The sequence below is a fragment of the Merops nubicus genome, unplaced genomic scaffold (genome assembly GCF_000691845.1).
Source record: "Merops nubicus isolate BGI_N331 unplaced genomic scaffold, ASM69184v1 scaffold4305, whole genome shotgun sequence".
In the NCBI taxonomy this organism is placed as follows: Eukaryota; Metazoa; Chordata; class Aves; order Coraciiformes; family Meropidae; genus Merops; species Merops nubicus.
Window position 1 is genome coordinate 74 of NW_008607457.1, and position 25838 is coordinate 25911.

General features: G+C 45.8%; 1 protein-coding gene across 1 annotated transcript; it reads right to left on the minus strand.

The window, feature by feature from the left end:
- Window positions 1-3004: 3004 nt before the first annotated feature.
- RAP1A (RAP1A, member of RAS oncogene family) lies at window positions 3005-20469 on the minus strand. Its single transcript, XM_008939926.1, has 8 exons — window positions 20404-20469; window positions 16470-16553; window positions 12838-12906; window positions 11227-11283; window positions 9920-10060; window positions 8112-8255; window positions 5310-5425; window positions 3005-3732 (listed from the first exon to the last, which is right to left on the minus strand). The coding sequence occupies exons 2-7, from the start codon at window positions 16524-16526 to the stop codon at window positions 5339-5341; spliced, it is 555 nt and encodes a 184-aa protein (XP_008938174.1). The 5' UTR covers window positions 16527-16553; window positions 20404-20469; the 3' UTR covers window positions 3005-3732; window positions 5310-5338.
- Between the last annotated feature and the right edge of the window lie 5369 nt (window positions 20470-25838).

Here is a 25838-nt window from a genome sequence, read left to right on the forward strand (position 1 = left end):
CCCTCAGAAGCCCGTCCCGTTGAGATGGGGGACGGAGGATCCCGGACGATGTGGCAACGGGGCGTCACTCGCCGCTCACAGACACGAGGGATGAGCTGAGTTTGTGTGCAACCTCTCTGCAAAGCAAGGGAGAAAAGGCTCGTTTCAGCCCCAGGAAAATACAAACACTGTTTTCCAACACTGGGATTAGCCAATAACTGAGCTAAAGAGCCCAACCTCAGCCAGAGCAGCCACACAAGCACAGCACTGTGCCAGGGCTACTGTGGGCTTGCAGCATGGCTAATTAGCCCTGGCAGAGCCTCTAATTAGATTGTTTCTAGAGCTGGTTTGAGGCTATGCACTGAGCTGCCCCAGGCTGGGAGCTCACAGGGCCCTTGCTGGCCAAACCTGCCTGTCCCTGGCTCTGAGCATGGGCAGGAGACTCCTGCACGGCCCCAGCAGACCAGGAGCCTCTCCAAGGTTCAGGCAGCACCGGCTCCAGGGCCAGAGGGGAGGATGGCCCAGCACCCGCCTGGTCACGGCCCCTTGCTCCGCTGTGAAAATCAATTTCACTTCTTCAGTCCTAGCAAAATAAATTAAAAAAACATTCATTAGTTTTGGTGATTTTGCAGAGGTTAACTCTGAACTTGACATTAAGTTTCTTGTGTCGCTGCTGGATGCGAGACCTCCCACGTCAGCACTCTGCCATGTCAGGAACGTCTCCACAGCTCAGAGGCAGCCAAGCAGAACACCCAGCACCTACCCAGCAGAACACCCAGCACCAACCCAGCAGGTCACCCAGCACCAACCCAGCAGAACACCCAGCACCAACCCAGCAGAACACCCCAGCACCAGCACCAACCCAGCAGATCACCCAGCACCAGCCTCACTGCTTCTTTCCACAGCTCCTTCTCCACTGCTGCGCTTGAATCAAACCCCAAAGTTGCCATTCCACCTCCCCAGCAAGGCAGGGCACCAGTGGACAGTTACTGCCTGATCCAACCCACACGAGATTTAAAATGACCTTTAGATAACACCAAAAATAGATGGGTAAATAGAGCTGGAGAAGTTTGGGACCAGCGTGTTTGTACAGACACTGGTGAATGGCTGTTGCTGAATTTGGGCACAACTCAACACCAATACGAGCTGGATGGCTCTGGGGTTTCATTGAATTTTAAATGTGCTCCTTTCCTTGAAGCAAAATGTTACTTTGCTTGGCTGAATGCTGGTCCAGAAGCATGCAGAAGCATGCGACTATTTCTGGAAGGTTTTTATCTTTTCTTTAGGACAGTAAACTCATTTTTAACCCAGTGAAACATTCAACATCAAGTGCTTCAGGACATGTTCTGTTTGGACGTAAAACTATGTAGCATCTGCTGAAGTGGATCCAAGGGCAGACTTCAGGCTATTGTGCTACAACCCATTAGATGAAAAAAATCTTATTCGGTGAGAAAACGAATTCATTGTGTGGGGGAAACGAGGGGGGAGCCGGGCACGGGCACAGGGACTGGGGCTTCACCCTGCGAACGTCCCGCCCCGGTGTAACGGTGCCTGCACCGCCCCGGCCCCTCAGCTTCTCCCATACCACCATCTAGTGGCAAAGCCAGCGGGCTGGGGAAGGGTTTCCACCCCGCTCCGACCTCCCCCTCCATCTCTGACACCACCTTTACTACTCATTTTGCCACCGAGAGCCGCGGGGCTCCACCTGCCATTGCTGCCTCCCCGGGGAGGCCCCCACCGAGCACAAACCTCTGGTGGGGTGAAGTCACCTGAGCCCACACACCCCCCTGGGCTCACACAGGAGGTCAGGTGCCTGCTTCTATAAAAGAAATGTCTCGTGATCAGTAGGTATGTTAAAATTACTTTATTACTAAAATATTTTTACATTTAGTAAAGATAACCAACCTGCAAACACCACGGGTCTGCTCCTCCTGAAAAAGGAAGCGTGTAGGTGGCTTGAAGACAACCAGCTAAGTAACCACGTTTGTCCTGGTAGCTCGTGAGCAGGTAGATGCTTTCACATTGTCATCCAGATGTTTTCATCTAGGCTTGTCTGGAGAAACTGGGATCTCTGTATAATCCAACAGCTGCATCAGTAACAGTTGTAGAAAAAAAACTATTTATAGAAAGAAACCCCTGGTTTCCACTGAAACTATACAACAGGTCCAGGGACAACTGCTCACCAGCTTTAACATGTACACTTCCCATTCACACAAGCAGGACAAAGTCCAACCTGAGTTTTCTCCACTGTGAAGATACATTTTCTCTTCTCACTTACTCAGAAGCAAAGCAGGAGCAAGTCCTCCAGCACTGCAGGAATTCCAGCAGCGTCACACTGAGGATGGCACTTGGGCCACAAGGTCCCAGAGGTGGCTCTTGTACTTGCATATGCACAGCAGGGCCGAGGCCGAGCACCTGGGGGACTCTTCAGATCCTGCTCTTTTAAACTTTAGGAAACCAATAGATATTTAAACCAAAACAAAACTAACCAAACCCCAAATGAAACAAAAAGTCCCTTCAGGGGACTGCACAGCTCAGCCTTAGCCAGGCTCTGTCTGAACACGTGGAGCTGCCGTTTGCTCTGAGCCTTTAGACAGAAGCAGCTTCCACCACCACAGCTGCCTGTGGAGCTCTGACCACCAGGGATGACCACGGGCTCCTGCCCAGCTGGGACCCCACCCTGAAGGACATCATCGTGTGGAACCAAAGACCAGAGCTAGAGTCAAACCTCGATACAGGATTCAGTCAGATCTGTACATATAAAAGTAATTGCACAGAGGAAGCACTTGCAGCAGAACACGATCTTTAAACAGTCAAAGGAATAACCAAAAGTAATCAGAAGCAGCGTTCTGTGCTGGGGTGAGTGGCAGGTTAAATACATCCAGCCAGGGGGGGTGAGGACATCACCCCAGCACAGCCACGCTGCTGCTCCTCACAAACCACCCCGTCTACCAGAACAAAGGAATTCACACAACAGGGACAAAAACCAAAGCCTGGAAACCGTAACAAAAACACAGAAACAAAATGAAAATGTACTAAAATTTAATCATTCATAAAAGCTGTAATTTAATCTGTGACAGAAAAACACAAGAAGCAATATTAGAGTTGGTTTAGTATATTATATATTTTTGCTTTTAAAGCCATAGAAATCAGTTATCCCAGGTTTTTTTTCCTATAAAAGACCCATTTTTCCAAAGCATTTCGCACAAACATTTTTAATTAGAATACAATGGCAGAATGAAAATAATGATATTCTGTAACTTTTAAATATAAAATGAAGTCAATGACTCAAAAAGTTATTTGTTGCAGTGAGTTCAAAGGGAAATTTCAGATATAATATATATCTATAGTTATAGATATAAAATATAACAGTGGAACATTTTTAGTGCTTGATGGGGAGAAATTATGATAAAAGGGTCAATATGAAATTTTAATTATAGTAGCAATACCTAACATTTGAAATGCATCCATGCTCCTTGGTATAATCATACACTAGAGTCAATTATATTTATTGTCACTTCTGTTAGCTGCTATTGCAAAGGAGGAGTACTATTGTCTTAAATTTCCAAGAGATATACACAGAGCCATTTCTTTTTCCAGGGACAGTGTGCAAACCATTTCAAGATCTAAATTCTTCTCATAGTATATAAAAACTGGAGAAGCTTCTTCAGATATGTGACTCGTTTCCGTAAGGTTCTGAAGTTGGGAATGCTGGCACTTTCCATTTAGGCAACAGTTCTTCATTCCTGCAATCTAGAAGAAGGGAGATGATGATGGAGGGGACACCTCTCACCCTGCCCATGAGGAGTGAAGCCCAAGAGCTGCCCCAGACACCCACCCATGCCCAGGCTTGTCTGAACACAGCGATTCAGCAGAAGAGCTTAACATCCCCCAGGGTCAGGGTTTGCTCCTACCACCCTCCGAGTTCAGGGGCACAGAAAGAAAAGAGACTTTGGAAACTCCCAGAGAAGGTTTTGTTTTATCAGGAGGGCAGCAGAGCAGTGACAGAACTGCCACCCTGTCCCCCTGCGTGATAACAACAGGGCCCCTCCTGCTCATCAGCTGCTCCAGACCCACAGCTCAGGTGGGCTCTGAACTCAGCAACAGATGGACAATTTATGGGGAGAGACTTTGTCTGTTCTACCTCTGGGATGCTCCTAAAGTCCGAGGAGTTGGAGACCTCCCTGAGCCCTGCTCCAGTGGTAACAGGAGGCAGTGAATTGGGAAGGGATTTACACTGTGAAGTGTTTCAGCCACCTAGAGAGGCCTGAGGGCACGGGTAGGAGCCAGCGTTAGGAGCAGTCTCATGAGTGGCTGGCTGAATGCAGGAGCTCCTTCAGCAGCTCAGGCACTGCAGGGCTGGGCTCTGCAGCACAGGTCCTGGGCAGAGCCACACCGAGCCCAGCACAGAGCACATCCTGCCCGGGGCTGGGGAAGCCCAGCTCCAAGAAGTCACCCCAGCTGACACCACACCAGCTAAATTCAGACACATCACCTCAGGAACAGGAAAAGCTACTTGAGACTCACTCTCCACTTTCTTTTCCTAAAGCCATGGCTTCCCCACAACCACAAGCTGTTGCTGTCTGGCATTCAAAGCTCAGGTAAGAGACTCATCAATCAATAAAGCACAAGTCATTAGAAGCCACGTTAACTGCACAGCTCCACTAATCCCACTCAGTCACACCTAGGTACATAAGTGGCCACCTACAGCATGAAGGTCAGAGCTGGTGGAAGGCAGAGAGCCACCTCTTTACAGAATTCATCCCTGAAATCCCTCTACAACCAGGACTTTCTCTTGAAGGCTGCAGGACAAGGGCAGCTGACTTGCTTTGCCAGCTGCACCACACCTACTTAGGAACCCTTCTTTATTTTTTTTTGGTGGGCAAGTTTTCATTTCTGTGCCATTGAAATCCATCTCCCACCCAAAACAAACCTGCAACTGTCCCCACTGCACCTAGTACTGAGACAGCAGCTGCAACATCACAAGTTACACAGATGCCACCAAATTTCAGCAGAGGATAAAAAGGAAGCAAAACTGAGCCACTGAGCCATGGTGTCCTGAGACAGAGGCAGAATCTGCAAGGGTGAAAATGAAGTTCCTGCTCTGTCACACTCATCAACCCCAGCCAGAGGAGAAAGGGAGGGAAGCAGAGGTTTCTCTGCCACGTCAGTCAGTACAATGGACTTTAGGAAAGAAAAAAGGCAACAAATGCAGACTATTGGTTTTGGGAGCAGAAAGAAGGAAGATGATTGGAAGGAAGAGCAGGGAGGTCTCTCTGTGGGAGCAGCTCATGGTCCTGAGCTGGGGGTGGAGTTCAGACCCCACTTACCTGGCTCAGAGCTGCTGCACGATGGGAGTCTAGAGCAGCAGACATGATTTCTTTTTAGGCTTCTTCTTTTCCACTGGTGTTTTTCTATTTATCTGTCTGACCAGGTCATAAAAGATCTGAAAATTAAAAACAAAACCTGAAAAATCACAGTGATAAAACACTATGCAAGGGTCAAAAATCAGGCAGGCTGGCAAGCTGGTACTCGTTCCTGTGGCTGCAGACTTATAAATCCAACTAGACAGACTGCTCTTCCTACAGCGTGTTTCTCAAGCAGCTGCTTATGGAAGAAGAGACAGGACAATGAGAAAGTTATTTTAAAAGACAGGCACATTATCCTTAATATCACCATCCCCTCCCTGGTGCTCCCTGGGCTGGTGAGTGTCTCTGCAGAGCAGGGAATGCTCACTGCTGGGAGGGGCATCCCCCCCTGGGTCCCACCTTCAGAGCACTGAGATCACCCCCTGCCTCCCAGGCACTGCTGAATCTCCTCTTTGCCAGAGTCGAGCTGCTCATCACTTCACTGTTTTACCTGCTCTCAACTTTTGAGTTTATTAATAAAAATCAGCAAAGAGAAGCAAAACATCTGCCCTGAACTCAGATGCCTGCAGAAGGGGATGAGCACAGGGGCCTCTTTCAGACAGAGACACGTTTCTTGTGAATGCCTTTCCTGCGAGTTGTTTTCACAGCAATACTCAACCCATTTATAGCAAAATGAGCTTTGCAAAAATGCTTGGAGCTTGGTCACAGTATTGAGGAGAAATATTTAAACCTTCAGAAGGCTCCTCCCTTGTCCCTGTTTACTTTTTTTCCTTCCTGGAGTGGCTGACAGCTCACAAATTCTTGTTGATTCCAAGGAAACTCAGAAACAGTTTATAACAAAATGTGGTAACTGGAATTTAAGATTGTCCAGCTACTGCCTACATGAAAAACTACTAGTGCACAGTTAAATAGTCTCCAAGGAAATGAACATGATGGTGACTTTGTCAAGCTCTCATGTAAGATCTCTTATAACAGCATTTGAGTTGCTCACACTACTCCTTTTGGAGTTTATTGCTGCTGTTTTCTACTGCCAGCATGAGGCAAAAGTAGCAGGTAGGGAAAAAAATGCCTCTGAAAAGAAAAAATCTTAAGTTAGATCACTGAAGTTCTAGTACTGACTGTGAGCACAGAAGTGAAGTTTACAACAAGGTTTCAGTAGTGCCACTGTCCCTAAGAAAACAGCATCACACAGGTCACCAGGAAGACATCTGAAGAGCTGCTGCTGAGACTGACTGTATTAAAAGCTTATTGTCTGGAGGAAAGGGTTGTTTCACTTGCAGCAAATGCACATAGAAATTTTATCACCCTTTAGCCTGGATTTTAGCAAAGTTAGAAAGCCCAACAGTAGCTAGAAAGCAAAAACAGAACCTAGAACAATGCAAACACCTCCCCAGCTCACAAAAGCCAGCAGAACAAACAACCAGTACAGTAAGTTGCTCAATTCACTGTTTCTTCTCTTTGATTTCTTCAGCTTTTGTGCTTTACATAACTAGGCAACAGAAGCTGGCAGAACACAAGAAAAATATCACAATAAAACCAGGAACTAATCTTCCAGATACTAATTTTCTTCTCTGTGATCTGAGTCTCACTGGAGGCAGCAGACAGGAGAGGGAAGCAGGGAGACAGAGGATTCACATGGTGACTGGATGTGAGGCACGGGCCAGCTGGTGCTGTGCCTGCAGAGCATCCTGCCCAGCTCCTGGGAGAGCATCCAGGCACCTTGGCTAGTGACAGGTCAGTCCCTGCCACAGACTGTGGAAGTACAGCTAGAACTGAGCTTGCTGTACTTCATGGGGATCTGCTCAGTGACCAAGCCACTAGTTTCTCCATGAACAGAGTTCTACTACAGCTCAGACACACACACAAAGCTCCCCCCTGGCAGGAGTTGAGCTCAGCAAGCTCTCTGTACCAGCTCAGATTAGTGCACACTGCAGCGAGACAAATCCTGACCACAGAAGCTGCACACACAGAGCCCTGAGCCCCCTTCCCCCTCAGCTGGAGAGGTTCAGTGCTGCACATGTCCCAGGAGCTGCCAAAGTAACGCTGGGTCCTGTCCAAGATCCTGCTGCTCCTGCTTATCACCCAGCCTCCTCAACAGCCCCACTTATCTCCTGGCCCCAAACCAGCTACGCTCAGTAGGGTCACCTCAGCTTCTGGGGCTGGAAGCCTGGTCTGTGTCACAGTCAGATAACCCCAGCAGAGCCCCCTCAGCAGAGCTCTGGTACCTCCAGCAGCAGCCCCACCGATGGTGCCTCTCACCACAGCACGGGGAGCTCTCCTGCAGAGACCCCTCTGCACACAGCAAGCCAGTGGCCTGCAGAGGAGGGCTGGGATGGGGTCTGCCTGAGCAGCCAGAAGTAGCAATTCAAACCCAACAGCCAGTGCTACAAGAGTGATACAATGGGGCATAGCCCACGTGCCAAACAGCAGCAGCAGTTCTCTCCAGAAAGTGTGCTGTCCAGGGGAACTTCATCTGAGCCAAGAGCCATCCAGTTAACTGGGCTTACTCAGGAGCCTCTGCTATTCATGTCCTTTGACACAGGCTATAGAAAGCACTTACCTGGAGAAGTCACCCGTGCATTACAGAGAAAAAGGAGCAGATCTCCTTAGAACAAACAGAAAGCAGCAGGTAAATACACTGCATCAGAAGCCTTCCTGGGGCTGAGATTTCGGAATCACCCTGAACCTTCCCACTTAAGAAATATGTGAAGGACTGCACGCTGGTTTAACGTGGCACTCATGCTGAAGTAGGGTGGTAGTTACCTCATTAACGTTGATTTTAGACTTTGCAGATGATTCTAGGAAGGCACAGTTACACCACTGTCGTGCTAGGTTCTGACCCTGCTCTTTGCCCACCACGCGCTCTTCCTCCAGGTCACATTTATTGCCAACCAGAATCATCGGAACCTGGAGAGGAGACAAGGGAGGACAAGAGATGCATGAGCAAGTTAACGGACTGCATGGACTGATGCCATGGCTTCCAAAGGCACGTGAGGAGCGTGCAGAGAAAAGTCAACACAGACAGGATGAAAAACAATAAAACCCAGGAGTTCAGCAGAGCTGACAGACTAGACTGAACTTTAGAAGCCTGCTAGGAAAGGGCTGGAGAAAGTTCATACTGTAGACAACCTGGGTCGCTACGAATTACACAGAGGACAGCCTAAAACCAAATGGTTGTATTTCAGCACAGTCTTAAGTTAGTAAAGGTTTATTTTCCAACCCACTGCCTGCCAGCTCATCCTGTGTCAGACAACAGAGCAGACAGCATCTGTTTTAAGACACATATTATGTGTTTCAGCCTGTTTGACCTGTCTTGTCAAGCTGTTGTCAAGCCATATAACAGTAAGTAGAAGCCTCTTGAAAAGCACTGCTGTGGAGATGGAATAAAAAGGAATAGTCATGTGCAGCCAAGGATTCCCCCAGCCCCGTGCACAAGACCACCTGCCTTTCCCATCCCAGAGCAGCACCCTACTACTGACGTGTTTTGCATTCACAGAGAAAAGAGGATCTCTGCTGCAAAAGGCACAAACATCGTCCTCTATATTTACTAGCTTAGAATAATTGAAATTTCCAACTACTGACCACCTAGCAGCTCAGTTCCTGAAAGGACATCACTTCCAGTAAACAATATTATGCAATATCAAAGCAAGCATTTGATATGTGTTCCAAAGACTCATCCCCAGCCATGATGCAAACACAGGCAGGCTGTTGTTCAAGACAAGGATGAAAGGGCCTCTGCCCCTCTCCTTAAGCTGCTGGCTTTAGAAAGCGTCTGGGTGAGTCACCTTCTCGCTCCTTCACGAGGAAGAAAGTGCCTTGGGGAAACCATATTCCTTGTGATGTGCTTCACAAAAACAGAGGAATTTAATACTGTAGGAAAACAACCTTGGCTGCATAAACGCTGATTACGCTGTGTTTGCATTGGGCTGCAGGGAAAGGAGCCCCTGGCTGCCCAGCCCTCCCACAAAGGGCACCAGGAAGGCCGAGCTCTCTTGCTCAGCTCCAGCTCACCCGTTCCTCACTGGGCTCGTGCCTGTATTTGCTCAGTGCAGTGTGGAGAGCCAAGTGCAGTCTGCACTCAAAGTTATAAATCCATCAGTCTCAGAAAGTATCCGAGTAGGTGGTGGTGAGTGAGCAGCAGGAGACTTGCTCTCATCAGTTAGGTTTAGATACTGAGTTAAAGCTCTCTCAGGAGCAAGAAATGGGGCAAAGAGAGAAATTAAAAAGGAGGAAGACACCTTTGAAACAGAAAAGAAGATTGAAGAAAATGCAAATATGGGAAAAGAGTTAAAATGAAAAAAAACCCAAATAGTTTTCAGTCAACTCCCACCATTTCTGAAGACGGTTAAACTTCCAGCACATGTCAAAATTTGATTTGATTGTGCCCCTTAGCAGGCACTGACCTCAAACAACAACGTGAAAAATAACAAACGTCGCTAAGGAAACTTACTTCAAAACTTCACTGTACAGAAAATAATATTGTAAGAAATAAATTTTGCTCACAAATACCTCTAAGTTTACTTACAACCAACTTTTAACCATTTTCAGAAGAAAAAAAGTATTCTACTTACATCTTCAGTGTCCTTAACCCGTAAAATCTGTTCCCGCAGGTCCTGTAAGTCATTAAATGTGGACTGTGCTGTTATAGAATATACTAGTGCAAACCCTTGACCATTCTTCATATAGAGATCCCTCATTGCTGTGAACTGCTCCTGTAATCAAATATTTTAATAAGTCATTAGCTGACGAACTGTTACAAAGGAATACTTTCACTGTAAAGGAGACAAGAACACAGTACTGTACAGCGGGCACTCACGTCCTTACCCCTTGCAGAAAACCCACTGGACATCCAAATTTAATAAAAGCATTAATACATCTCTTCCCCTTTGTTTCCTTTTCCCCTAACAGAGAAAAAGGCTTCTTGAAAAAATGAGAAAAGCACCAAAAGCAGCAACAAAAGCCTATCTGCAGACAGACTGTTGTCTGCCCCAAACATCATACAAGGTGTTAAAATCTGACTGAAATATTTTGTAGTGCTGTTTATTTTCTGATATGGTGTTAAGCACAAGTCTCCCATCAGACAACAGATCTGGACTGGAAATTCGGTTTCTCCTCTGACATGATATTGAAACAGGGCTCAGTGTCACTCGTGGGAAGGCACCATCTGAACACAGGCAACCACACAGTGGTCATCTCCAGCACGAAAATGGCTTAAAGGTTCCATGCAATGAAATGCAAGAGCAGGCTGGAAAATCTGTCCCAGATCAGAGCTGCCTTTGTCCACGGCTGTGACAGGAGCTTTCCCAGAGCCACGTAACAATGATCTCTGCCCCCACGCCTCTGCATCACTGTCCATCACCTTCAGAGCTTCCTGAATAACACCAGCTCCCAGGCAGCGTGTCCCCCTGTGATGTGCACTCACCCATCACAAGGTCTGGTTACTCTGTGCCAGGACTTCTCGTGGCAGTGAGTGACACTGGCACAGGGAGTCACTGCACAGCCTGGCTGGAGGGAGGACACGGGTCTGCCAGAGCAGCACAGGGCAGTGCCAGGGAGCTGCCACCAGGCAGAGGAGCAGCCCCTGGCAGGTACAAAGCCTTTACAGTTAAACCCTCTCCACGCAGGTTCGTGTGACATGCTGGAGCTGATCCCTGTGCACTGCCTGGGAGTGGCTTCCACCTGAGCCTGTGTATTCTGGCCACTTGCAAAATTAACTGTAAAGCATCCTGTTAGCAGTACATTGACAGCAAGACAATGGTGGATGGCAGAGAAAGGGTTTTGTTTGGGCAGGATTATTGTACTGGTATAAACTCTACTCCTAACGTCTCATTCTCAACAAAGAAACTCCATACCCATTAGAAAAAGAAATGATACTTACTGTCCCTGCTGTATCGAGGATTTCAAGCATACACTGTTGACAGTCTACTTCCACTTGCTGGAGAAAAAGGGAAGGGACAAACAGAGTTAAAATTAAAATGTCTGAAATGGGACAGGCAAGAGAAACCTCCGCTTCATTTTCACTTCTGCCACAAAATCCTCTACAAGCAAGCCAGGCACCTGCACTTTCCCAGCACCAGGGGAGGCACTGCTATTAGAGGATTAATTACAGCCCCAAGCCAGGCATTTGGGTCAGCTCAGTAATGCTCCAGGACTCTGTAGATCATAACAGCTTAAATTAGCAGCTCACTGTAAGCATCTCAATTTGAGTGAGATAAGTATCTCAATTTGAGTGAGATCAAATCCACTCTTAAAAAGACAAAAAAAACAAGACCTTGAAGTTTAATTTTAATTTGCTGGTGTGGGAGCAGGGAGTAAGGAAGATAAAGCAAAACATTTAATGATCCTCCCAGTTGAGCTTAGCAAGTCTTCCACTCGTTGAGAAATGTCTCAGATCCAATGAGGGTAGTTCCATGAAAGTCAAATACATTTAAGAGCAGATCTCCTACCACAGGGTACATTCAGTTATTACAGGCACAAACATCTTATGTTTTGGTGCCTTCAGTTACGGTAACATTTATGCTAATCTGTAAAACAATGGGTTACTTGACATCAGTGGAGTGAAGAAAGCAGCTCTGTTGATAGAATTACACAACACAACGGTGTCAGGGATCCTGACAAGGACTTTTGCTCAGAAATCACAAGCCTGCATCCAAAACGGCTGTAAAGAATTTTATGTGTCTTCAAACCAAGCAGAACACATTTGAACTAAATGGCAAAACAGCCATTCCTAATGGAAAACAACAAAAGGCAATTGCTATGCTACAGCAATATAACTTGCAGTGATGAGTGGTGAATATACCATCTATAACAACTCCTGGACTCAGCACACATAGCAAATATTGCTATCTTCTTGTTTTGAAGGAACAATTGATGTCAAATCACAGCAAACCCATCTGAGTAGCAGCCTGACCCTAGTTTGGTTGAGCTGTTACTATCCCCAGGCACCGAGCAGAAGTGCTGGCAGGAGGAACAGGCTGGCCAACCACCACAGCTCACATCCCAGTGCAAGTGGAAACTGGTGATGGTTCAGGAAAACACACCAGATTGATCTCTGGGCAGGTGTAGTTACTTCTAATGAAGAATCAGGCAAGCAGCAGAGAGCTGCAGCATCAAACTGCCTTGAGTCATTGGAGATTTATAATGAAAGCTCTTGGTTAGGAGTAATACAGTAATCCTCCTGTTAAATAGAATTAATTTAGGGAGGGGTCCAATTAGCAGCAAAATCTGTGATTCCCCAATAATTCAGCTTTATAGTAGCTGATACAATTTGATTGCATTCAAAGGCCCTGAGCTAGTGAAATGCTCTGTGAAGCCAAAGGCAACTACCTGCATGACACCACTTCCAAGACCAGTGCTCCTCCCGTGGTTTTACACAGCCCTAACATTTGCTCTGAAAAGAGCCTTCCTCATTGTGATAAGCCTTTGTTGCATTACTAAAAAGAAGCAAGTTCTTTGAGACTTGAAAGAAACAGAAATGATGTTATTTTACCTTTCTGTATGAATCTTCTATTGTTGGGTCATATTTTTCAACAAAAATTCCCTGAACGAACTGTACAGTCTGGGGAGAAAGGAATGAAGAAAAATATTAAGGGAACTGAACATGACTTGTACAATTAACAAGAACCTTTAAGAAAAAGTAACACCACAAAAACTGCTCAACACTACTGTTAAAGTTCAGTAGTGGAGAGCAGAGAAAAAGACTAATTAGCAAAATAAAATTTGGGTACTTTCTGTTGTTTTAAGAAACACTTTATTCAAGCGTGTTTTTAAAACCTTTTTGCAACATAAACTAGCTGCCTGCTTCCTTTTTTCATAAAAGATGATATCCTCAAAAGCCTTTACTTCAGTGCCTGTAACTATAATAAGAAAAATCACCAAATACAGAAGACTTGAAATTTAATCAGAAGAAACTGCAAGCTGTACACTGGGGAAAAATACCTTCTGGAAAATCCACATTTCAATTCAAATCCCACTCGTGTTACAGAGGAGCTCCTCTGGATCACATGCCTGGAGCACAGGCATATTTCAGAGCAGCAAGTGAAGTCTGGAGTGTGTCCAGATACTCAATTTGTATTAAATCATTAAAGGAGGAGACATCACTCAGTTCAAAGAGGAAGTCTCTCTTCCCCTGCATCCTTATTTAAAGCAAATCTACTCTAAACGTTTCCCATCAGGCCATCATGGGGATGTGGCCCATCTCTGGCCATCCAAGTTCTGGCCAGGGTGTGCTTTGGCTCCTGCCACTCTCCAGCTTTGTGTCCCCCAAGGCAAAGCTTGCTCTTCCTCTTCACCCCCATCCCCATGCTCCTCCCCATGACAACCCACAGTAAGTCTGGGGCTTTGGCTGGATTTGTAAAACCAGGTGCTGTTCCTTTGTAAATCTGAGCACCAAGATCCTAATGCTTAATTTTATCTCCCTAAAACCAACAAACACATCACCTTTTGCCAACTGAACTTTCTACAAGTTCTTTAATACAAATTCTGCAGTCACCACCTGCTTGGAGAGGCCGGATTTTGCTGGGACAGACAGCTGAGGTTTCCCTGCAAGAGGGTTCAGAGCTGCCACCCAAGTACCTGCCAGCTCCCAGGGCATGGCACAGGCCAGACACAGAACCCCTGCTCTGGGCTGGGAACTGACAGCTCCTCACACCTTGCTCTCTCTTTTCATCTAAGACAAAGGATTTCTAGTACTACCTCATCTTGAAATCATCCTCTATCACTAAATAAACCTAGTTTACACTCTAACAGTCAAAGCCTTTGCTTCTCCAATATTTCTTGTCACACAAGCAGCTGTCCCAGTCTGCCTCTCAGATAGCTGATCTCAGCAAAATCACTACACGAAGACACCACTATGAACACTATGATGGAGTTGCACCAGCAGTGGGAGCCAACAATAAGAACTGTGGGTTACAGATTACATTTTTGAATTCTTTGCACAGCTGCTAACCAAGGAGTGCCCACAGAAGGCTGCTGTTTGCTAGGAGGTGAACATTTGAGCACTGCAGTCAGTCACATCTGGATCACTCTGTTCTGGGAACTGGTTTGTGAACCTGCCTTCAGCACAAGACTCTGACAAACCACTCACATGTCATCTTCCTACTGGAACACACCCAGAGTCTTATTTTAGATCAAAAAACACAGTACTGCTCTGAAAAAAAAATTTAACTGAACCCATGCATTCTCTTCTCAAATTGTTTTATTTGTAATAAACCACAGTTCTAACTTTTGCCATCTCATCTGGTGCCTGTGTGTTCACAGACACCAATTACAATTATTACTATATTCAACTTCATTCATAACCTATTTTACATGTAACATCCTTAATCTCTGATGTACTTTTGTTGATTATAGGAGTAAAGGAGAGGCCAAGGGAGAAGACACAATGTGGGGCTGGTTTCACATTATGTGTGGATCCAAGACCCTTAGGCTGGGGGTTGTGCATCCCAACTCTGGTTTCCAGTTTTACAAAGGACTATGCACAACTGGCTGTTGTTGGTGACACTGTCCACCCACTGACACTCCAGAAGGTTTTTACCCTCATTAGAAATAGGGAGAAAACTACTGTATGGGAAACAAAGAAGTTGCAAAATAACTGTGACATCCTAACTGTGAAGGTTTTTCTGCTATCCCATCATCACCACCAGAAGGTGCACTCAGCATCATATTGGCACAGAAGAGTTAAAACAACGAGGAGGATTTGCAGTGAAACAACACCATATTGTAATCTACACTCAGACTGTAAAAACACAGAACTGAAAACAAACACCAGGCTCTTTGTCAGACAGTTCAGTTTATACAGCCCAAAAGAAGAAATTTTAAAGTGACCTCCATAATATTTTAAATCCCACCTTGTAACCTCCCTTTGACAACACTTGTAAATAAGCAGAATGTCATCTTGAAAGCTAAAAATTGTTCGCTCTTAGCTGCTAATTGGCACTTAACTGTGTTCTGCTATAAACATAATGGATCAATGTTGCACATGAATCACAATATGTGCTTACTTAGCACCTAGACTGTCAAGCAGAATTTAACTTTTGTTCACCAGACTAAGAATTTGCATTTCAGCTTTTAAAATGGCCAGTGATGGATGCTGACTCAGACTTCACATCACAAATAAGGAAATTCAAGTATGTCAGATGCTGAATAATTTTTATGCACAGCATATTAATAAGTACCTCATTTTTAGTGAATCTTTCAATGTTGCATAACAAAAGCAAGATACTCAATCAAGGGGATACTGGTGAAAAAGTAATACAGGTTGAGTAAACTGCTGTGGAAGAACAGACTGCATCCAAAAAATCCAACCCCTACATCTTGTAAAGATCAGGGTGGGATGTCTGAAAGAGAGCATCAGATCTGATACACAGCTCAATTATCTTTCCCCCTGTTCATCTAGATTCTGCAGGTGATTTACCAAGATTATTAGCAGCCCAAGACATGAACAGCTTGTGAGCTATTATCTTCTGTGAAAAGGAACAGGTGGAGTTCCTTGTTTTAGATAACTTTACACTTGAGCAGTTCTTTGCCTTTCTTGTTGGAGCAAGCTGCTTGACGGGTCTGTGATAAATAGGCCAGAAATCTCTCTTACAAAGCTTTACTATCAACTCTGCTATGTAAACCTCTTCTTAGAGACACAGCAAGTACTTAAGGAGTGCAAAATGTCATCAGTCTGCTTATCCCTCTGCACTGCACAGGCTGGAGGTGACTTCTCCTGCCCTGCTTTCAGCCCAGGCTGCTCATTCGGGCTCTCCCCAGGATGGAGACGCAGCCGGGGAGCTGTGCAGGGCTGCAGCCGTCCCTGAGCCACTGCCAGGCCTCACTCACTGGCCCAGCTAGGCTTCAACACTGAGATCCACACACTCACTCATTTACAGTTTACCCCCATGAGGGAAGCAGAAATGAAATGCTAACTATTGTAGCAGTGATTAATCTCCTGCTGCCTCTCCAGAAGCCTGACACCAGCTCAGCTATCTCAGCAGTGGAACAGTGGCTATGTGGCAGACACCAGGTGTGCTCCAAGCACTACAAGCATCCTGCTGCATCGAGTGAGTGCTGTCTGCAGGGAGAGAGGCCAATTTTGAAGTTTGCATATTGGTTTCAGAACTGCTTCCCAAGACTCACCAAAGCAGACTTCCCCACACCTCCTGAACCAAGGACCACTAGCTTGTACTCACGCATGGTGTGGTCTGTTCAAATAGCGACGACCTGGAGAGCAGGAGAAAAGGCAACAGTTAAAATCAGAGCTGCACACACGAATTTATGACAGTCTCTTCTGAAAGTAGCAATACACTCCCCTTCCCCAGACACTCCTGAGGACAAAAATCTCTTTAGTAAAGCTGTGGATTTTATTTTTCTACCTGGGTACTCAAGTTGAGGCAGCCTCTCTGACAGCCCCAGTTTGTAGGAGATGCCCAAAGCTGGACTCATTGGCCTGCTGGTGCTCGGTAAGGAAGAGGATGAAGAGCCCACGGTACAGAGAGAGGGCAGCCACACCAGGGAGCACAAGCTCTCACTGCCTGCCCTCTGCATTCCCTGCATTTTACAGCAGAAAACACAGAGTATCGGATAAGAAAATTACATCAGAAAGATGCAATCAGGGAGGTTTACTTCCCCCACCCACCCCCAGCAGGGAAGGACTTAGGTCAGTACTTTTCTCTGGAAAAGGTCAGGCCTAACTTACAGCTGCCAAGGCAGAATCTCTCTGCTCGTCCAAGCAAGGACTCTGCCTTTTTATGGAAATCTTGCAACTCCCTCAACTCTCGCTACGCAGCACCAGAAAACTTCTCATTCTCCCAGAGACTCCCTGACAAATACGGCAAATGACAAAGCTGGTGATAAACATTTTACACTATGTTTACACTATAAGCCAGGCTGGGCTGTCCCTATCAACGAGCTGAAGCAAACAATGACCTCAGCAGCTAATTATCTTCCCCCTCTTCCCCCCCAAGATAGCGCTTTCTTCCCAAGTAAGGCTTCAGAAACACGAGTGCTATGAGCCTGGGCAAGCTGCATTTCTCATAAGGATTTCAAACTAATGTTGCCAAAGGATTTATGGGTTCACTGGCTACAGTCTGAGGATTGCTTTAAAATAAAAACATATTCCAAGTAGTTTGCTAGAGAAATGTATCACCTTGTCAACTATGGCTAACAACAGTCTGTGAAGAACAGGGATCATATTTTTAGCTTTGCAACTGTGGACAATTCCCTGACAATCTGTGTCTCAAGTTTATATAATCTTTAAATCGGGACAGGTTTTTATTCTATCATTTGTATTCCCAAGGGAAAGGTGTAAAATAGAGTCAAGTGGAAACCCACGTGCTTGCTTCCAGCGGAACGTGTTACTGAAGAGCCTGCCCAAACATCCCACTTTTAACCCTCACCCCTCAGCCACAGTATCTTCTATGGGCTAAGTGTGACACAAGTACAGGTTTAAACAAAACTTTTCAAATCCCACATGCAGCTGGAGAGAGGCATACAAGTTCCACGGCTGGTTTAGCACAAAAAAATGCAATTCAGTAAGTGAGAAAAGAGAACTACAGGGCTCCCCTGCCCACGCTGAGGCTCTGCGGCCGTGGCCAAGCTGACCTTGCCTTGCCCAAGCCTCAGAGGGGGGATAAGCTGAAGCTAGCAGCAGCAGCCTGTAGTTTCAAGCACATTGGGGTGGTTTTTCTTCAACTCTTGAAGCCTGTATGAGTTGCAGTTGCTTCATGTTGTATAAATTGTGAAATTAAGTCAAGCTGAAAGGGCTTCTCCAGAATAGTAGCTTTGAATATCTAAAAGTTGAACAAGCAACGTCTACACACTCTAGTATGTTGAGTACACTTTTTTGTTAAAATTCTGGCAGCTGTCAGCTCTTCTGCTTGAAAATTTCCCTAAGAAGTAACATCCCCTTCCTTTCTTTCAAAAATCATGATTTTGAATGAGAAGAAGGGAATTCCAATTCACAGTGTTTTCCCTTTGATGATCCAAAGAAATTAAAAGGCAATGCATTTTTTATAATGTATAAATGCCACTTATTGATCCAGTTTATTTTTTTCTTCCTACAGTTGCAGTCTGTTCTGCCTAAGAAAACCCAGAAAGCAATCAAGCTAAGGGTTAAATTTAGCTGTGAACTCTTTCACTTCTTATTTATAGTAAAAATACTTGTGGGAAAGTTTCAGCTGGGAGCAGCACAAGACTAGCTTCTCATTTCTTCTCTACAGGATTTGCTGATTTATTTTTTTTTCAGGTGCAACAGGAAACCAAGATCCTGAAATGCATGAGCCTTATTACTGTAAACCCCACACGTCTTAATTATCTTGTAGCTCTTTCACCAGTACATTAATGTTATCTGTTTATACGACCTGAATAGAGCGCTCAAGAAATTACTGTGCTGCACCCCAGCCAACTTTTCATTTGGCAGCTGTCATGCCCACCTAAACACAGTTAGACAGGGCAGCATTCACTCCCATCCAGGGCTCTGGGTACTGCAGTCACATGCTGTGAAGCAACCCCTACAGTTCAAAATGGAATGAAGAAATAGGTGTTAAGTGTTTCCTTTGAGTCAAGAAGAGACTTTAATCACTGAGGAGGGTAAAAAAGCTTGTGAAACTGGTCTCATGAGTTCTGAATGGTGTGGGGCAAAAATAAAGTAGAACCAGAGCACTTCTCCTTGCTCATGCTCCCTTGTCCCCATCAAACACAGCCACCAAGCTGACAACCGTGGGGCATGGAGCACATTCCACACTAACCCAGCACTGCCCTGAGCACCAAGCTCCCTTCTCTGCCCCATCAGACTCTACCCAGCACCTGTACAGCCACTTTAAATACAGGGTAATGTATCAGTAGGGTTCAGATTTCACCTACAATGGTGACAAAACTTTGCCTCTCCATTGAAAAACACCTGACACCTCTGGATTAATCTCTTCTTGTCTTTATTCCTTAACAGGAGCATCTCTTTTTTGCTGCTACTGTCATCAGCACTGCCTGGGAAGTGACAGAAGGGGATATCCAGCTATTCCCAGCACCAGCCCCAAGACGCCCAGCTCTTTCCTGAAGGAAGAGCAAAGGGCTGTGGACAGATGGGGAGATGAAGAAAAGATGCAGGATATTTGTTTTAACATACAAAACTGAACGGCAGTGTGAGCAGGACGGCAGAAGGATCTCCGAGAAGGACCAGCAGATGGGTGCAAAGGCAGAGGAAGCTGTAACCTGAAACGTGGCTCCAAACACCCACTCCCCTGCATCTTTATTCAGCCTACCACTGACGCAGGCTCTTAACTGCACACCCATCCCTCGCCCTGCTGCAACCGAGTGGCTGAATCAGGGCACAAAGCAGCAGAACTGTCAGGGTATTTCCCAGCCAGCGGAAGAAGCCAGGCAGCGGCTGTGGGGAGAGGGCTGAGGCCCTTCAGGAGATAAACCTGACACAAAAATTAGCCACTCCTGTTAAAAAAGTTTCACCAGCTCATCAAGAAGTTTGTAATTTGGGTGGTGGGGAGAGAGAAGCAGAAACGAAGAAGATAAATGAAGACATCACTGGAAGAGAAGGGGGTGCAAGAACACCACGCTAACCTCAAACGTGGCGTGCACCCTGTGAGACACAAACACCGAGTACAAATTCATGCACCTGAAGAGGACTGTTTGTGTTCACCAGTTTCTCCTTTCTCCCAGCACTGATGGAGCTACAGATATGCTGCTCAGTGTGAGGAAGACAAAGGTAAGAGCACGTGGTCTGATGGTTTCACATAACTTAATGAAGTGTTGGCCATAACTGATGACACAGTCTCCATTAAGATGACAACAAAAGACTTAAAAAATAAAAATCAAAGCAGACACATTCTTGACTCAGCCTTAAAACCTGTGGACTGTAACCATAAATTTGTATTTTAGACAATAGAGGAGGACAGAACACAAAACTTCAGGGTTTCTTTTCCCCACTACAGGAAACAAGATTCAAGCAACTTTTTACTTTAAACAATGCATTGTACATTTAGAGATTCTCAAATTTCCCCAACTGCCAGTTTCAGTTAGCAATTAAATTTGAGATACATTGGGAACATTAAAAAATTCATACCTTGGCATAAAAGATCTCTCATCAGTGTTAGCCCTGTTGAAGGTTTTTCCAGGCTCCCTATAAGGGACTGAAACAAAACACAGAGTTAATCATTTTTCAAATGACAGTGTATGCAGGTGTCAAATCCCCTCTTTATTGTTTCAACCCAAAACATGCTTGTTACAAAATCTGCTCTTTGCTTATCAGTGCAGCTCTAAACAATTTCTGAATACTCCAATCAAATTACCTTAAAAACAAGAACTCCAGCACAATTTAACCTTGTCTCTAGGACAGTCAAAGACTCGGGGGGATGGATGGAAGCCAATGGAAAAACTTGATTATGTCATTAAAAAACACTTTACAAACTGGACTTGCAGTTGAGATAAGTCACAGGAAGAAGAGACAAAATTAAACTTTCTTAGGTTGAAAAGTAAAAATCAAGCTCACAACCATGAAGTTTACTTCTCTCTTCTTAGGCATTGTCTTCACAACTATATCTAGAACAGCTTGTCTGCTGCTTACATCATATCCATTTTTACTGCATTTATGTGAAGTTGTCACTTCTGTCCCCAATCCCCTGTGCCTGTTTATTTGATGACTATATTTGCAAAAAGTTCATGCACGTTTGCAAAGTCTCATTATCTCCCTTTCCTCTGGCAACATCTTCTACCTCCATGCCACGGATTTCATCCCTAAATATCTATTTACAGCTACCCACCCTCAGATTCTGACCATTGTTCAGCTAACTGACAATGTGGGACTTTAAAAGCATAGTTCAATGGCCAACTCCTACTGAACCTCAACAGGATCTGGGCTCCCATGTCCCATCTTTCAACTCAAATCTCCCTCCCTGCCACCCTCACGCCTGCAGCACGCCGTGCCCGTGCCAGCGTGGCAAAGCAATACCCCAGAAACCCACACAGACAGCACAGCAGCAAAGGCATCTAAAAACTGAGCCAGCACTAAGTGAGTCAGAAGGCCACGGCTGGAGAGGTTGGGCAGAGGCAGGGCAGAGAGGAGGCATCTGCTCCTCCCCAGCACCTAATTGCTGCAGCAAAATCGCCTGGGCAGGCGCTGGCATTTCAGGCAGGCCCTGGCACCACATGGCAGCTGAAGTGGGGCTGGAAATGCCACTGAGGGCACTGGCTGAGCTCCCACCACTCACCGAGCTCAAGTCCAATAGCCAGGTTTAAACAGACACAGTCACAATGTAACAGACTCCACTCATTCTGGCCAGCTCCATCAATCAAACCCTCACCCAAAAGCTGGCTGCTACTGGTCTCCAAGCACTCAGGGGCTTCCCATGCTCTCCAGGTTCTCTCCTCTCCTGCAGTTCACTTTTCCTTCAACAAAAAGACAAATCTTCCTCTGCAGTAGAGATGGGTGCTGCTTAAGGCAAATCAAGTTCCTGTGGACATTTTCTCCCAACAGAAGACTACACTTGGAGAAGACGAACAGCTCAGCCTAACTCTGTTTGAGGCTAAACCAAGTTTGCAATTCATTTCAGGAGAGGAGAACTCTGCAAGGAGGCTGCAGCACACACCGGTGCCAGACGCAGCATCACTGCAGGCAGGCAGCAGAAGCATCAGGGTCCCTCTGAAAGGAGTCCTGCCCTGCACCTCTCCAGCCCACACACGAGCCCTGAGCCCTGCCGAGCCCCATGGCACAGCAGGACAGAGGGGACAGGGCAGTGCACGCTGCATCTGCCAGGCCTGGAGAGCAGGACAAGTCCTAGTGCCACCGTCCCCCTGCCCCACTCACACTGCAGGCTCCCCATCCACTATTCTAAATGACTGCAGTACTTGTGGTACCACAATCTGTTGTTCCTGTGCCTGAGCTACTGCAGCAGTCATATTTCCAACAGTACTTGCAGCCACGGCTACACCCTGCTGCTAGGACAGGCAAAGGGTCTCTGCCTTCAGCCTGTCACAGATTCAGCACCGGCTACGCCAAAGTCTCTATTTACAACTCAAAGCCCACAGCTCTGTGTTCCTCTTTGGTTTTGGAGTAGATCAACACCTATAGATAAGTCTGCTAAGCAAGTGCTGCGCTGCACAAAGACTCATTTTTTGGCTCTCCCTCCCAGCCCTGGTTCTAGCTCTCTCAGTCCTGCATGAGGTAGAAACCAGCTACATGGTTCCTTGCTAGTCCGAAGGGCGTTGATTTCTGAAAGCTTCCAATGAATAATCATTCCCCTTTTAACGCTAGAACCATAGGAAATTTAAATGAAAAACTAGTACTTTTGGTTTTTTTCAAAACATTTCAGCAGCTCTGTATCCAACACTCCAGAGCCATGGGCACACGTCACCTCGGAGCTACACAAGTCAGAATGTTTCAGGAACAGATGATGAAGATCTCATAATCCTTGTCAAATATTTTCTCAAATATCATACGAAGTAAGTGCAGCAAAGCAGAGCTCAGCCAAGCAGCTCTTCCTACAAGCATGTGCTTGGACCCAGTCTGTACACACCCGAGAAGAGGGAGGTTGGGTGAAAGCACCAACACAGGCTCAGCTATGGGACTGGAGACAGATGACAGCTCAGCAACACAGGCTGCACTTCACCTCAAGAAGCACAACACACAGCCCAAGTTTAGAGAAGGGTGAGAGAAACGGAACAGAAAAAAGCAAGGCAGTGAAGAGGCACACACCAGACCACAAGCATCAGTTCCTAGAGACAACGTGAAATGGCTTCTCAAGGTGCAGCTTCCACAGCCACGTGCACTGTTAACCTGAGACATATTTTGCTCTCTGGTTTTTCCCCAGAAAGATGCCCTGGGATAAATAAAGGTAGGAGAGGAGAGGGGCAGGGAGCAAACATTGCTTACCCAGCTTTACGGAAGAAAAAAAGATAATAACCTCCGAGTGCCGGCTCGCTCATCACCCACACCTTCCTTTTCCTAGCAGGCTGATTTTCACACATGGAAACCAAAACATTTAACATTTCCAAGGGGAAATGTGTTGTCAGCATGTTACAGATTTGGGAGAGAAACACGCAGATGTCTGTGAGCCCCAGCACCTCCTGTCCCGGGCTGGCTGTGCCGGCCGCCGCTCTCCCGTTTCCCCAAGAGAGGAGCAGATTCCTGGGACAGAAGCAGATTCCTGGGACATTACAGCCACATGTCTTGGTTATTTTTACCCTGGCAGTTAAATACTGAATCATGGCTACTATAAACAAACCTGTTTAATTTTGAACTTGTCAATGTTCTTCGTGCCAGTTTTTTAAGTCACTATAAACTAGGCCATGAAAAGGGGTGGGTTCTTTTTGGGTTTTTTTATTGCTCAATACTCCACCGAAATCCCTTCACCACTCCAGCCGTGTTTGCAAAACAAACTCAAAGCCAGCACTTCTGCAAAGACAGCACTTAGAGTGATCAAAATCACACTGAAACTGATGGATCCCCCCACAAGTAAAAAACAAAACAAAACAAAACAAAACCACGCCCCACTTCCAAACCAAACCAGAAAGAATGACAGAGCAGTGAAGGCTGGAATTGGAATCCAGAGACCTGGGGCTCTTCCCCAGCTTCACCAAGGACCAGCACTTGCCAAACCATGGGCTGCAAAGTGCCAGCAGCACCCCGAGGGTTCAGCCCCGGCCCTGCCCAGTGACAGCTCCTGTCACCAGCTGCTCCCCAGCTAGCCCCGTGTTACACACCATGTTCTCAGGTCTTAAATTACTCAATGAAGTTGCAAGTGCACTAAATACTTCCCTAATATTAATCAAAGCTGTCAACCATTATGCAATTGTTACACATGCTTGGAAGAGAGATGGTGGCTCCTAAATGAATGGGTGTCTGCCCCTATATCACACAACTAATCCACACATCCCCCAAAAATTAGCAAGAAAAACGCTGCCACAGACTTACCCTGTTAGTTAACACAGAACTCACTTGCATCATAAAAATCACTGCCATGGACTCACCTGCCAAGCCCCTTGCCCAAGGCAGTCAATCTCCCTGGCTTTAGGGTACACAGAAAACCTACTCCACCTCTCCTGAGGCCATCAACACCAGAGAAATGAGAGGGAAGGAAAAAAACTACAAACAAAAGAAGAGACAAGAGCAAGCAGAAAGCAGAACTTCAATGTGACCTTAAAGTAGAATTTGACAAACTTCCATCTAGACAATTTTTAGAGTCTGCCTCTATTTTATTACTTGTTATCACTACGACATCTGACACCCAAGTAAATGTATTTTATATATTAACATTATATAATAGCATACATTTTTACACATTATGGCAGGAATCTCACCCTCAATTTTACAGTTTCAACAGTAAAAAACAGGACCATTTCCACTGCCTGCTCTCAGCACCGAATCCAGCACAAGGTGCTGTGGGATGGCCCTGCCCGGCCGCGGGGCGTCGCTGACCCCGCAGCACACCGCCCGGCCCTCCTGGTCTGCAAGGTTTTGTTCTCCTAACTTCAGGACAGGCCAAAGCCCCAGTTATTTCTTGTAAAAACACTGAAAACGTTTTGGTCTCAGGCAGGAATTTTCATGGCCTAATCAACCTATTTTATACTTGGTCACTTCAGCATTAGCAGACAGCTATTTTGGACATTCTGAACCACACGTATTCCTCATGGGAAGCCCACGCAACTCGTGAGTTCCAGTTCCCCACACTAAGACTTGGGAATTGAATCTAATCCTGAACCACTACTGTGCTAAAACACATTTTAGTAAATAACTATAAGCTGAATTCACTGTGATTAGAGAAAAGTGTGACAACGTTTCAATATTGTAACATTCTAATATTTCTAAAAGACAACTTTCACCATTATGTCATGACTCAACAAACAGGAAGGTATCAATATTTTAATAACACACTTTGTCCAAGTCATAGGTGATGACAATTCAGTCATTTAAATCTAAATACACTCTTTTTTGGAAGTACTAGATAAAACCAAAAAACCACAGTGAGAAGCACAAGCAAAAACAGAGCTACTGACAAGCCAAATAACCCGTATCTGAGAACACGAGAGAAAAACAACACTGAGATGTCTGAGATGTCATTTGAAGCGTTCAACCGGAAAAGGCAAGAGATAAGTCTTCAAGTCTTGCACATATCCAGTCTCAAAAACTCAGGTCCCCACCGTGTGCTCCTCTGACCCACATCCAAACCACCAGTTTCTGCATAACTCCCCATCTTCTACAGTGTACTGTGAACGTCACTGATGCAGGGCCCAAGCCATAAAAGCCTGGACTAAGAGCAAAGTCCTCTAGCAGCAGAGTCATCCTTGCTGACTTTGGAGTTGTGCTGAATTGGAGCTCTGCACAAATTAACTACAGCGCACGCAAACGAGCCAGAGAAACGAGCGTCCGTAATTCCGAAAAGCCATTTTACACACTCACACAGAGATTGATCTTCCTCAGCCTGCAATCTGTTCTGCAACCAGCTTCACGCTGCACTTGTCATTTTAAACCCCATGACATTAACTCTGAAGTGACTTCATCAG

Coding starts and splice junctions, on each gene's coding strand:
- RAP1A (XM_008939926.1), bottom strand. CDS start 16,526: ATGCGTGAGTACAAGCTAGTGGTCCTTGGTTCAGGAGGTGTGGGGAAG. Junction 11,284..12,837: donor TAGAAGATTCATACAGAAAG/GTAAAATAACAT, acceptor CTTTTTCTCCAG/CAAGTGGAAGTAGACTGTCA. Junction 8,256..9,919: donor GGGTTAAGGACACTGAAGAT/GTAAGTAGAATA, acceptor TCTCCTCTCCAG/GTTCCGATGATTCTGGTTGG.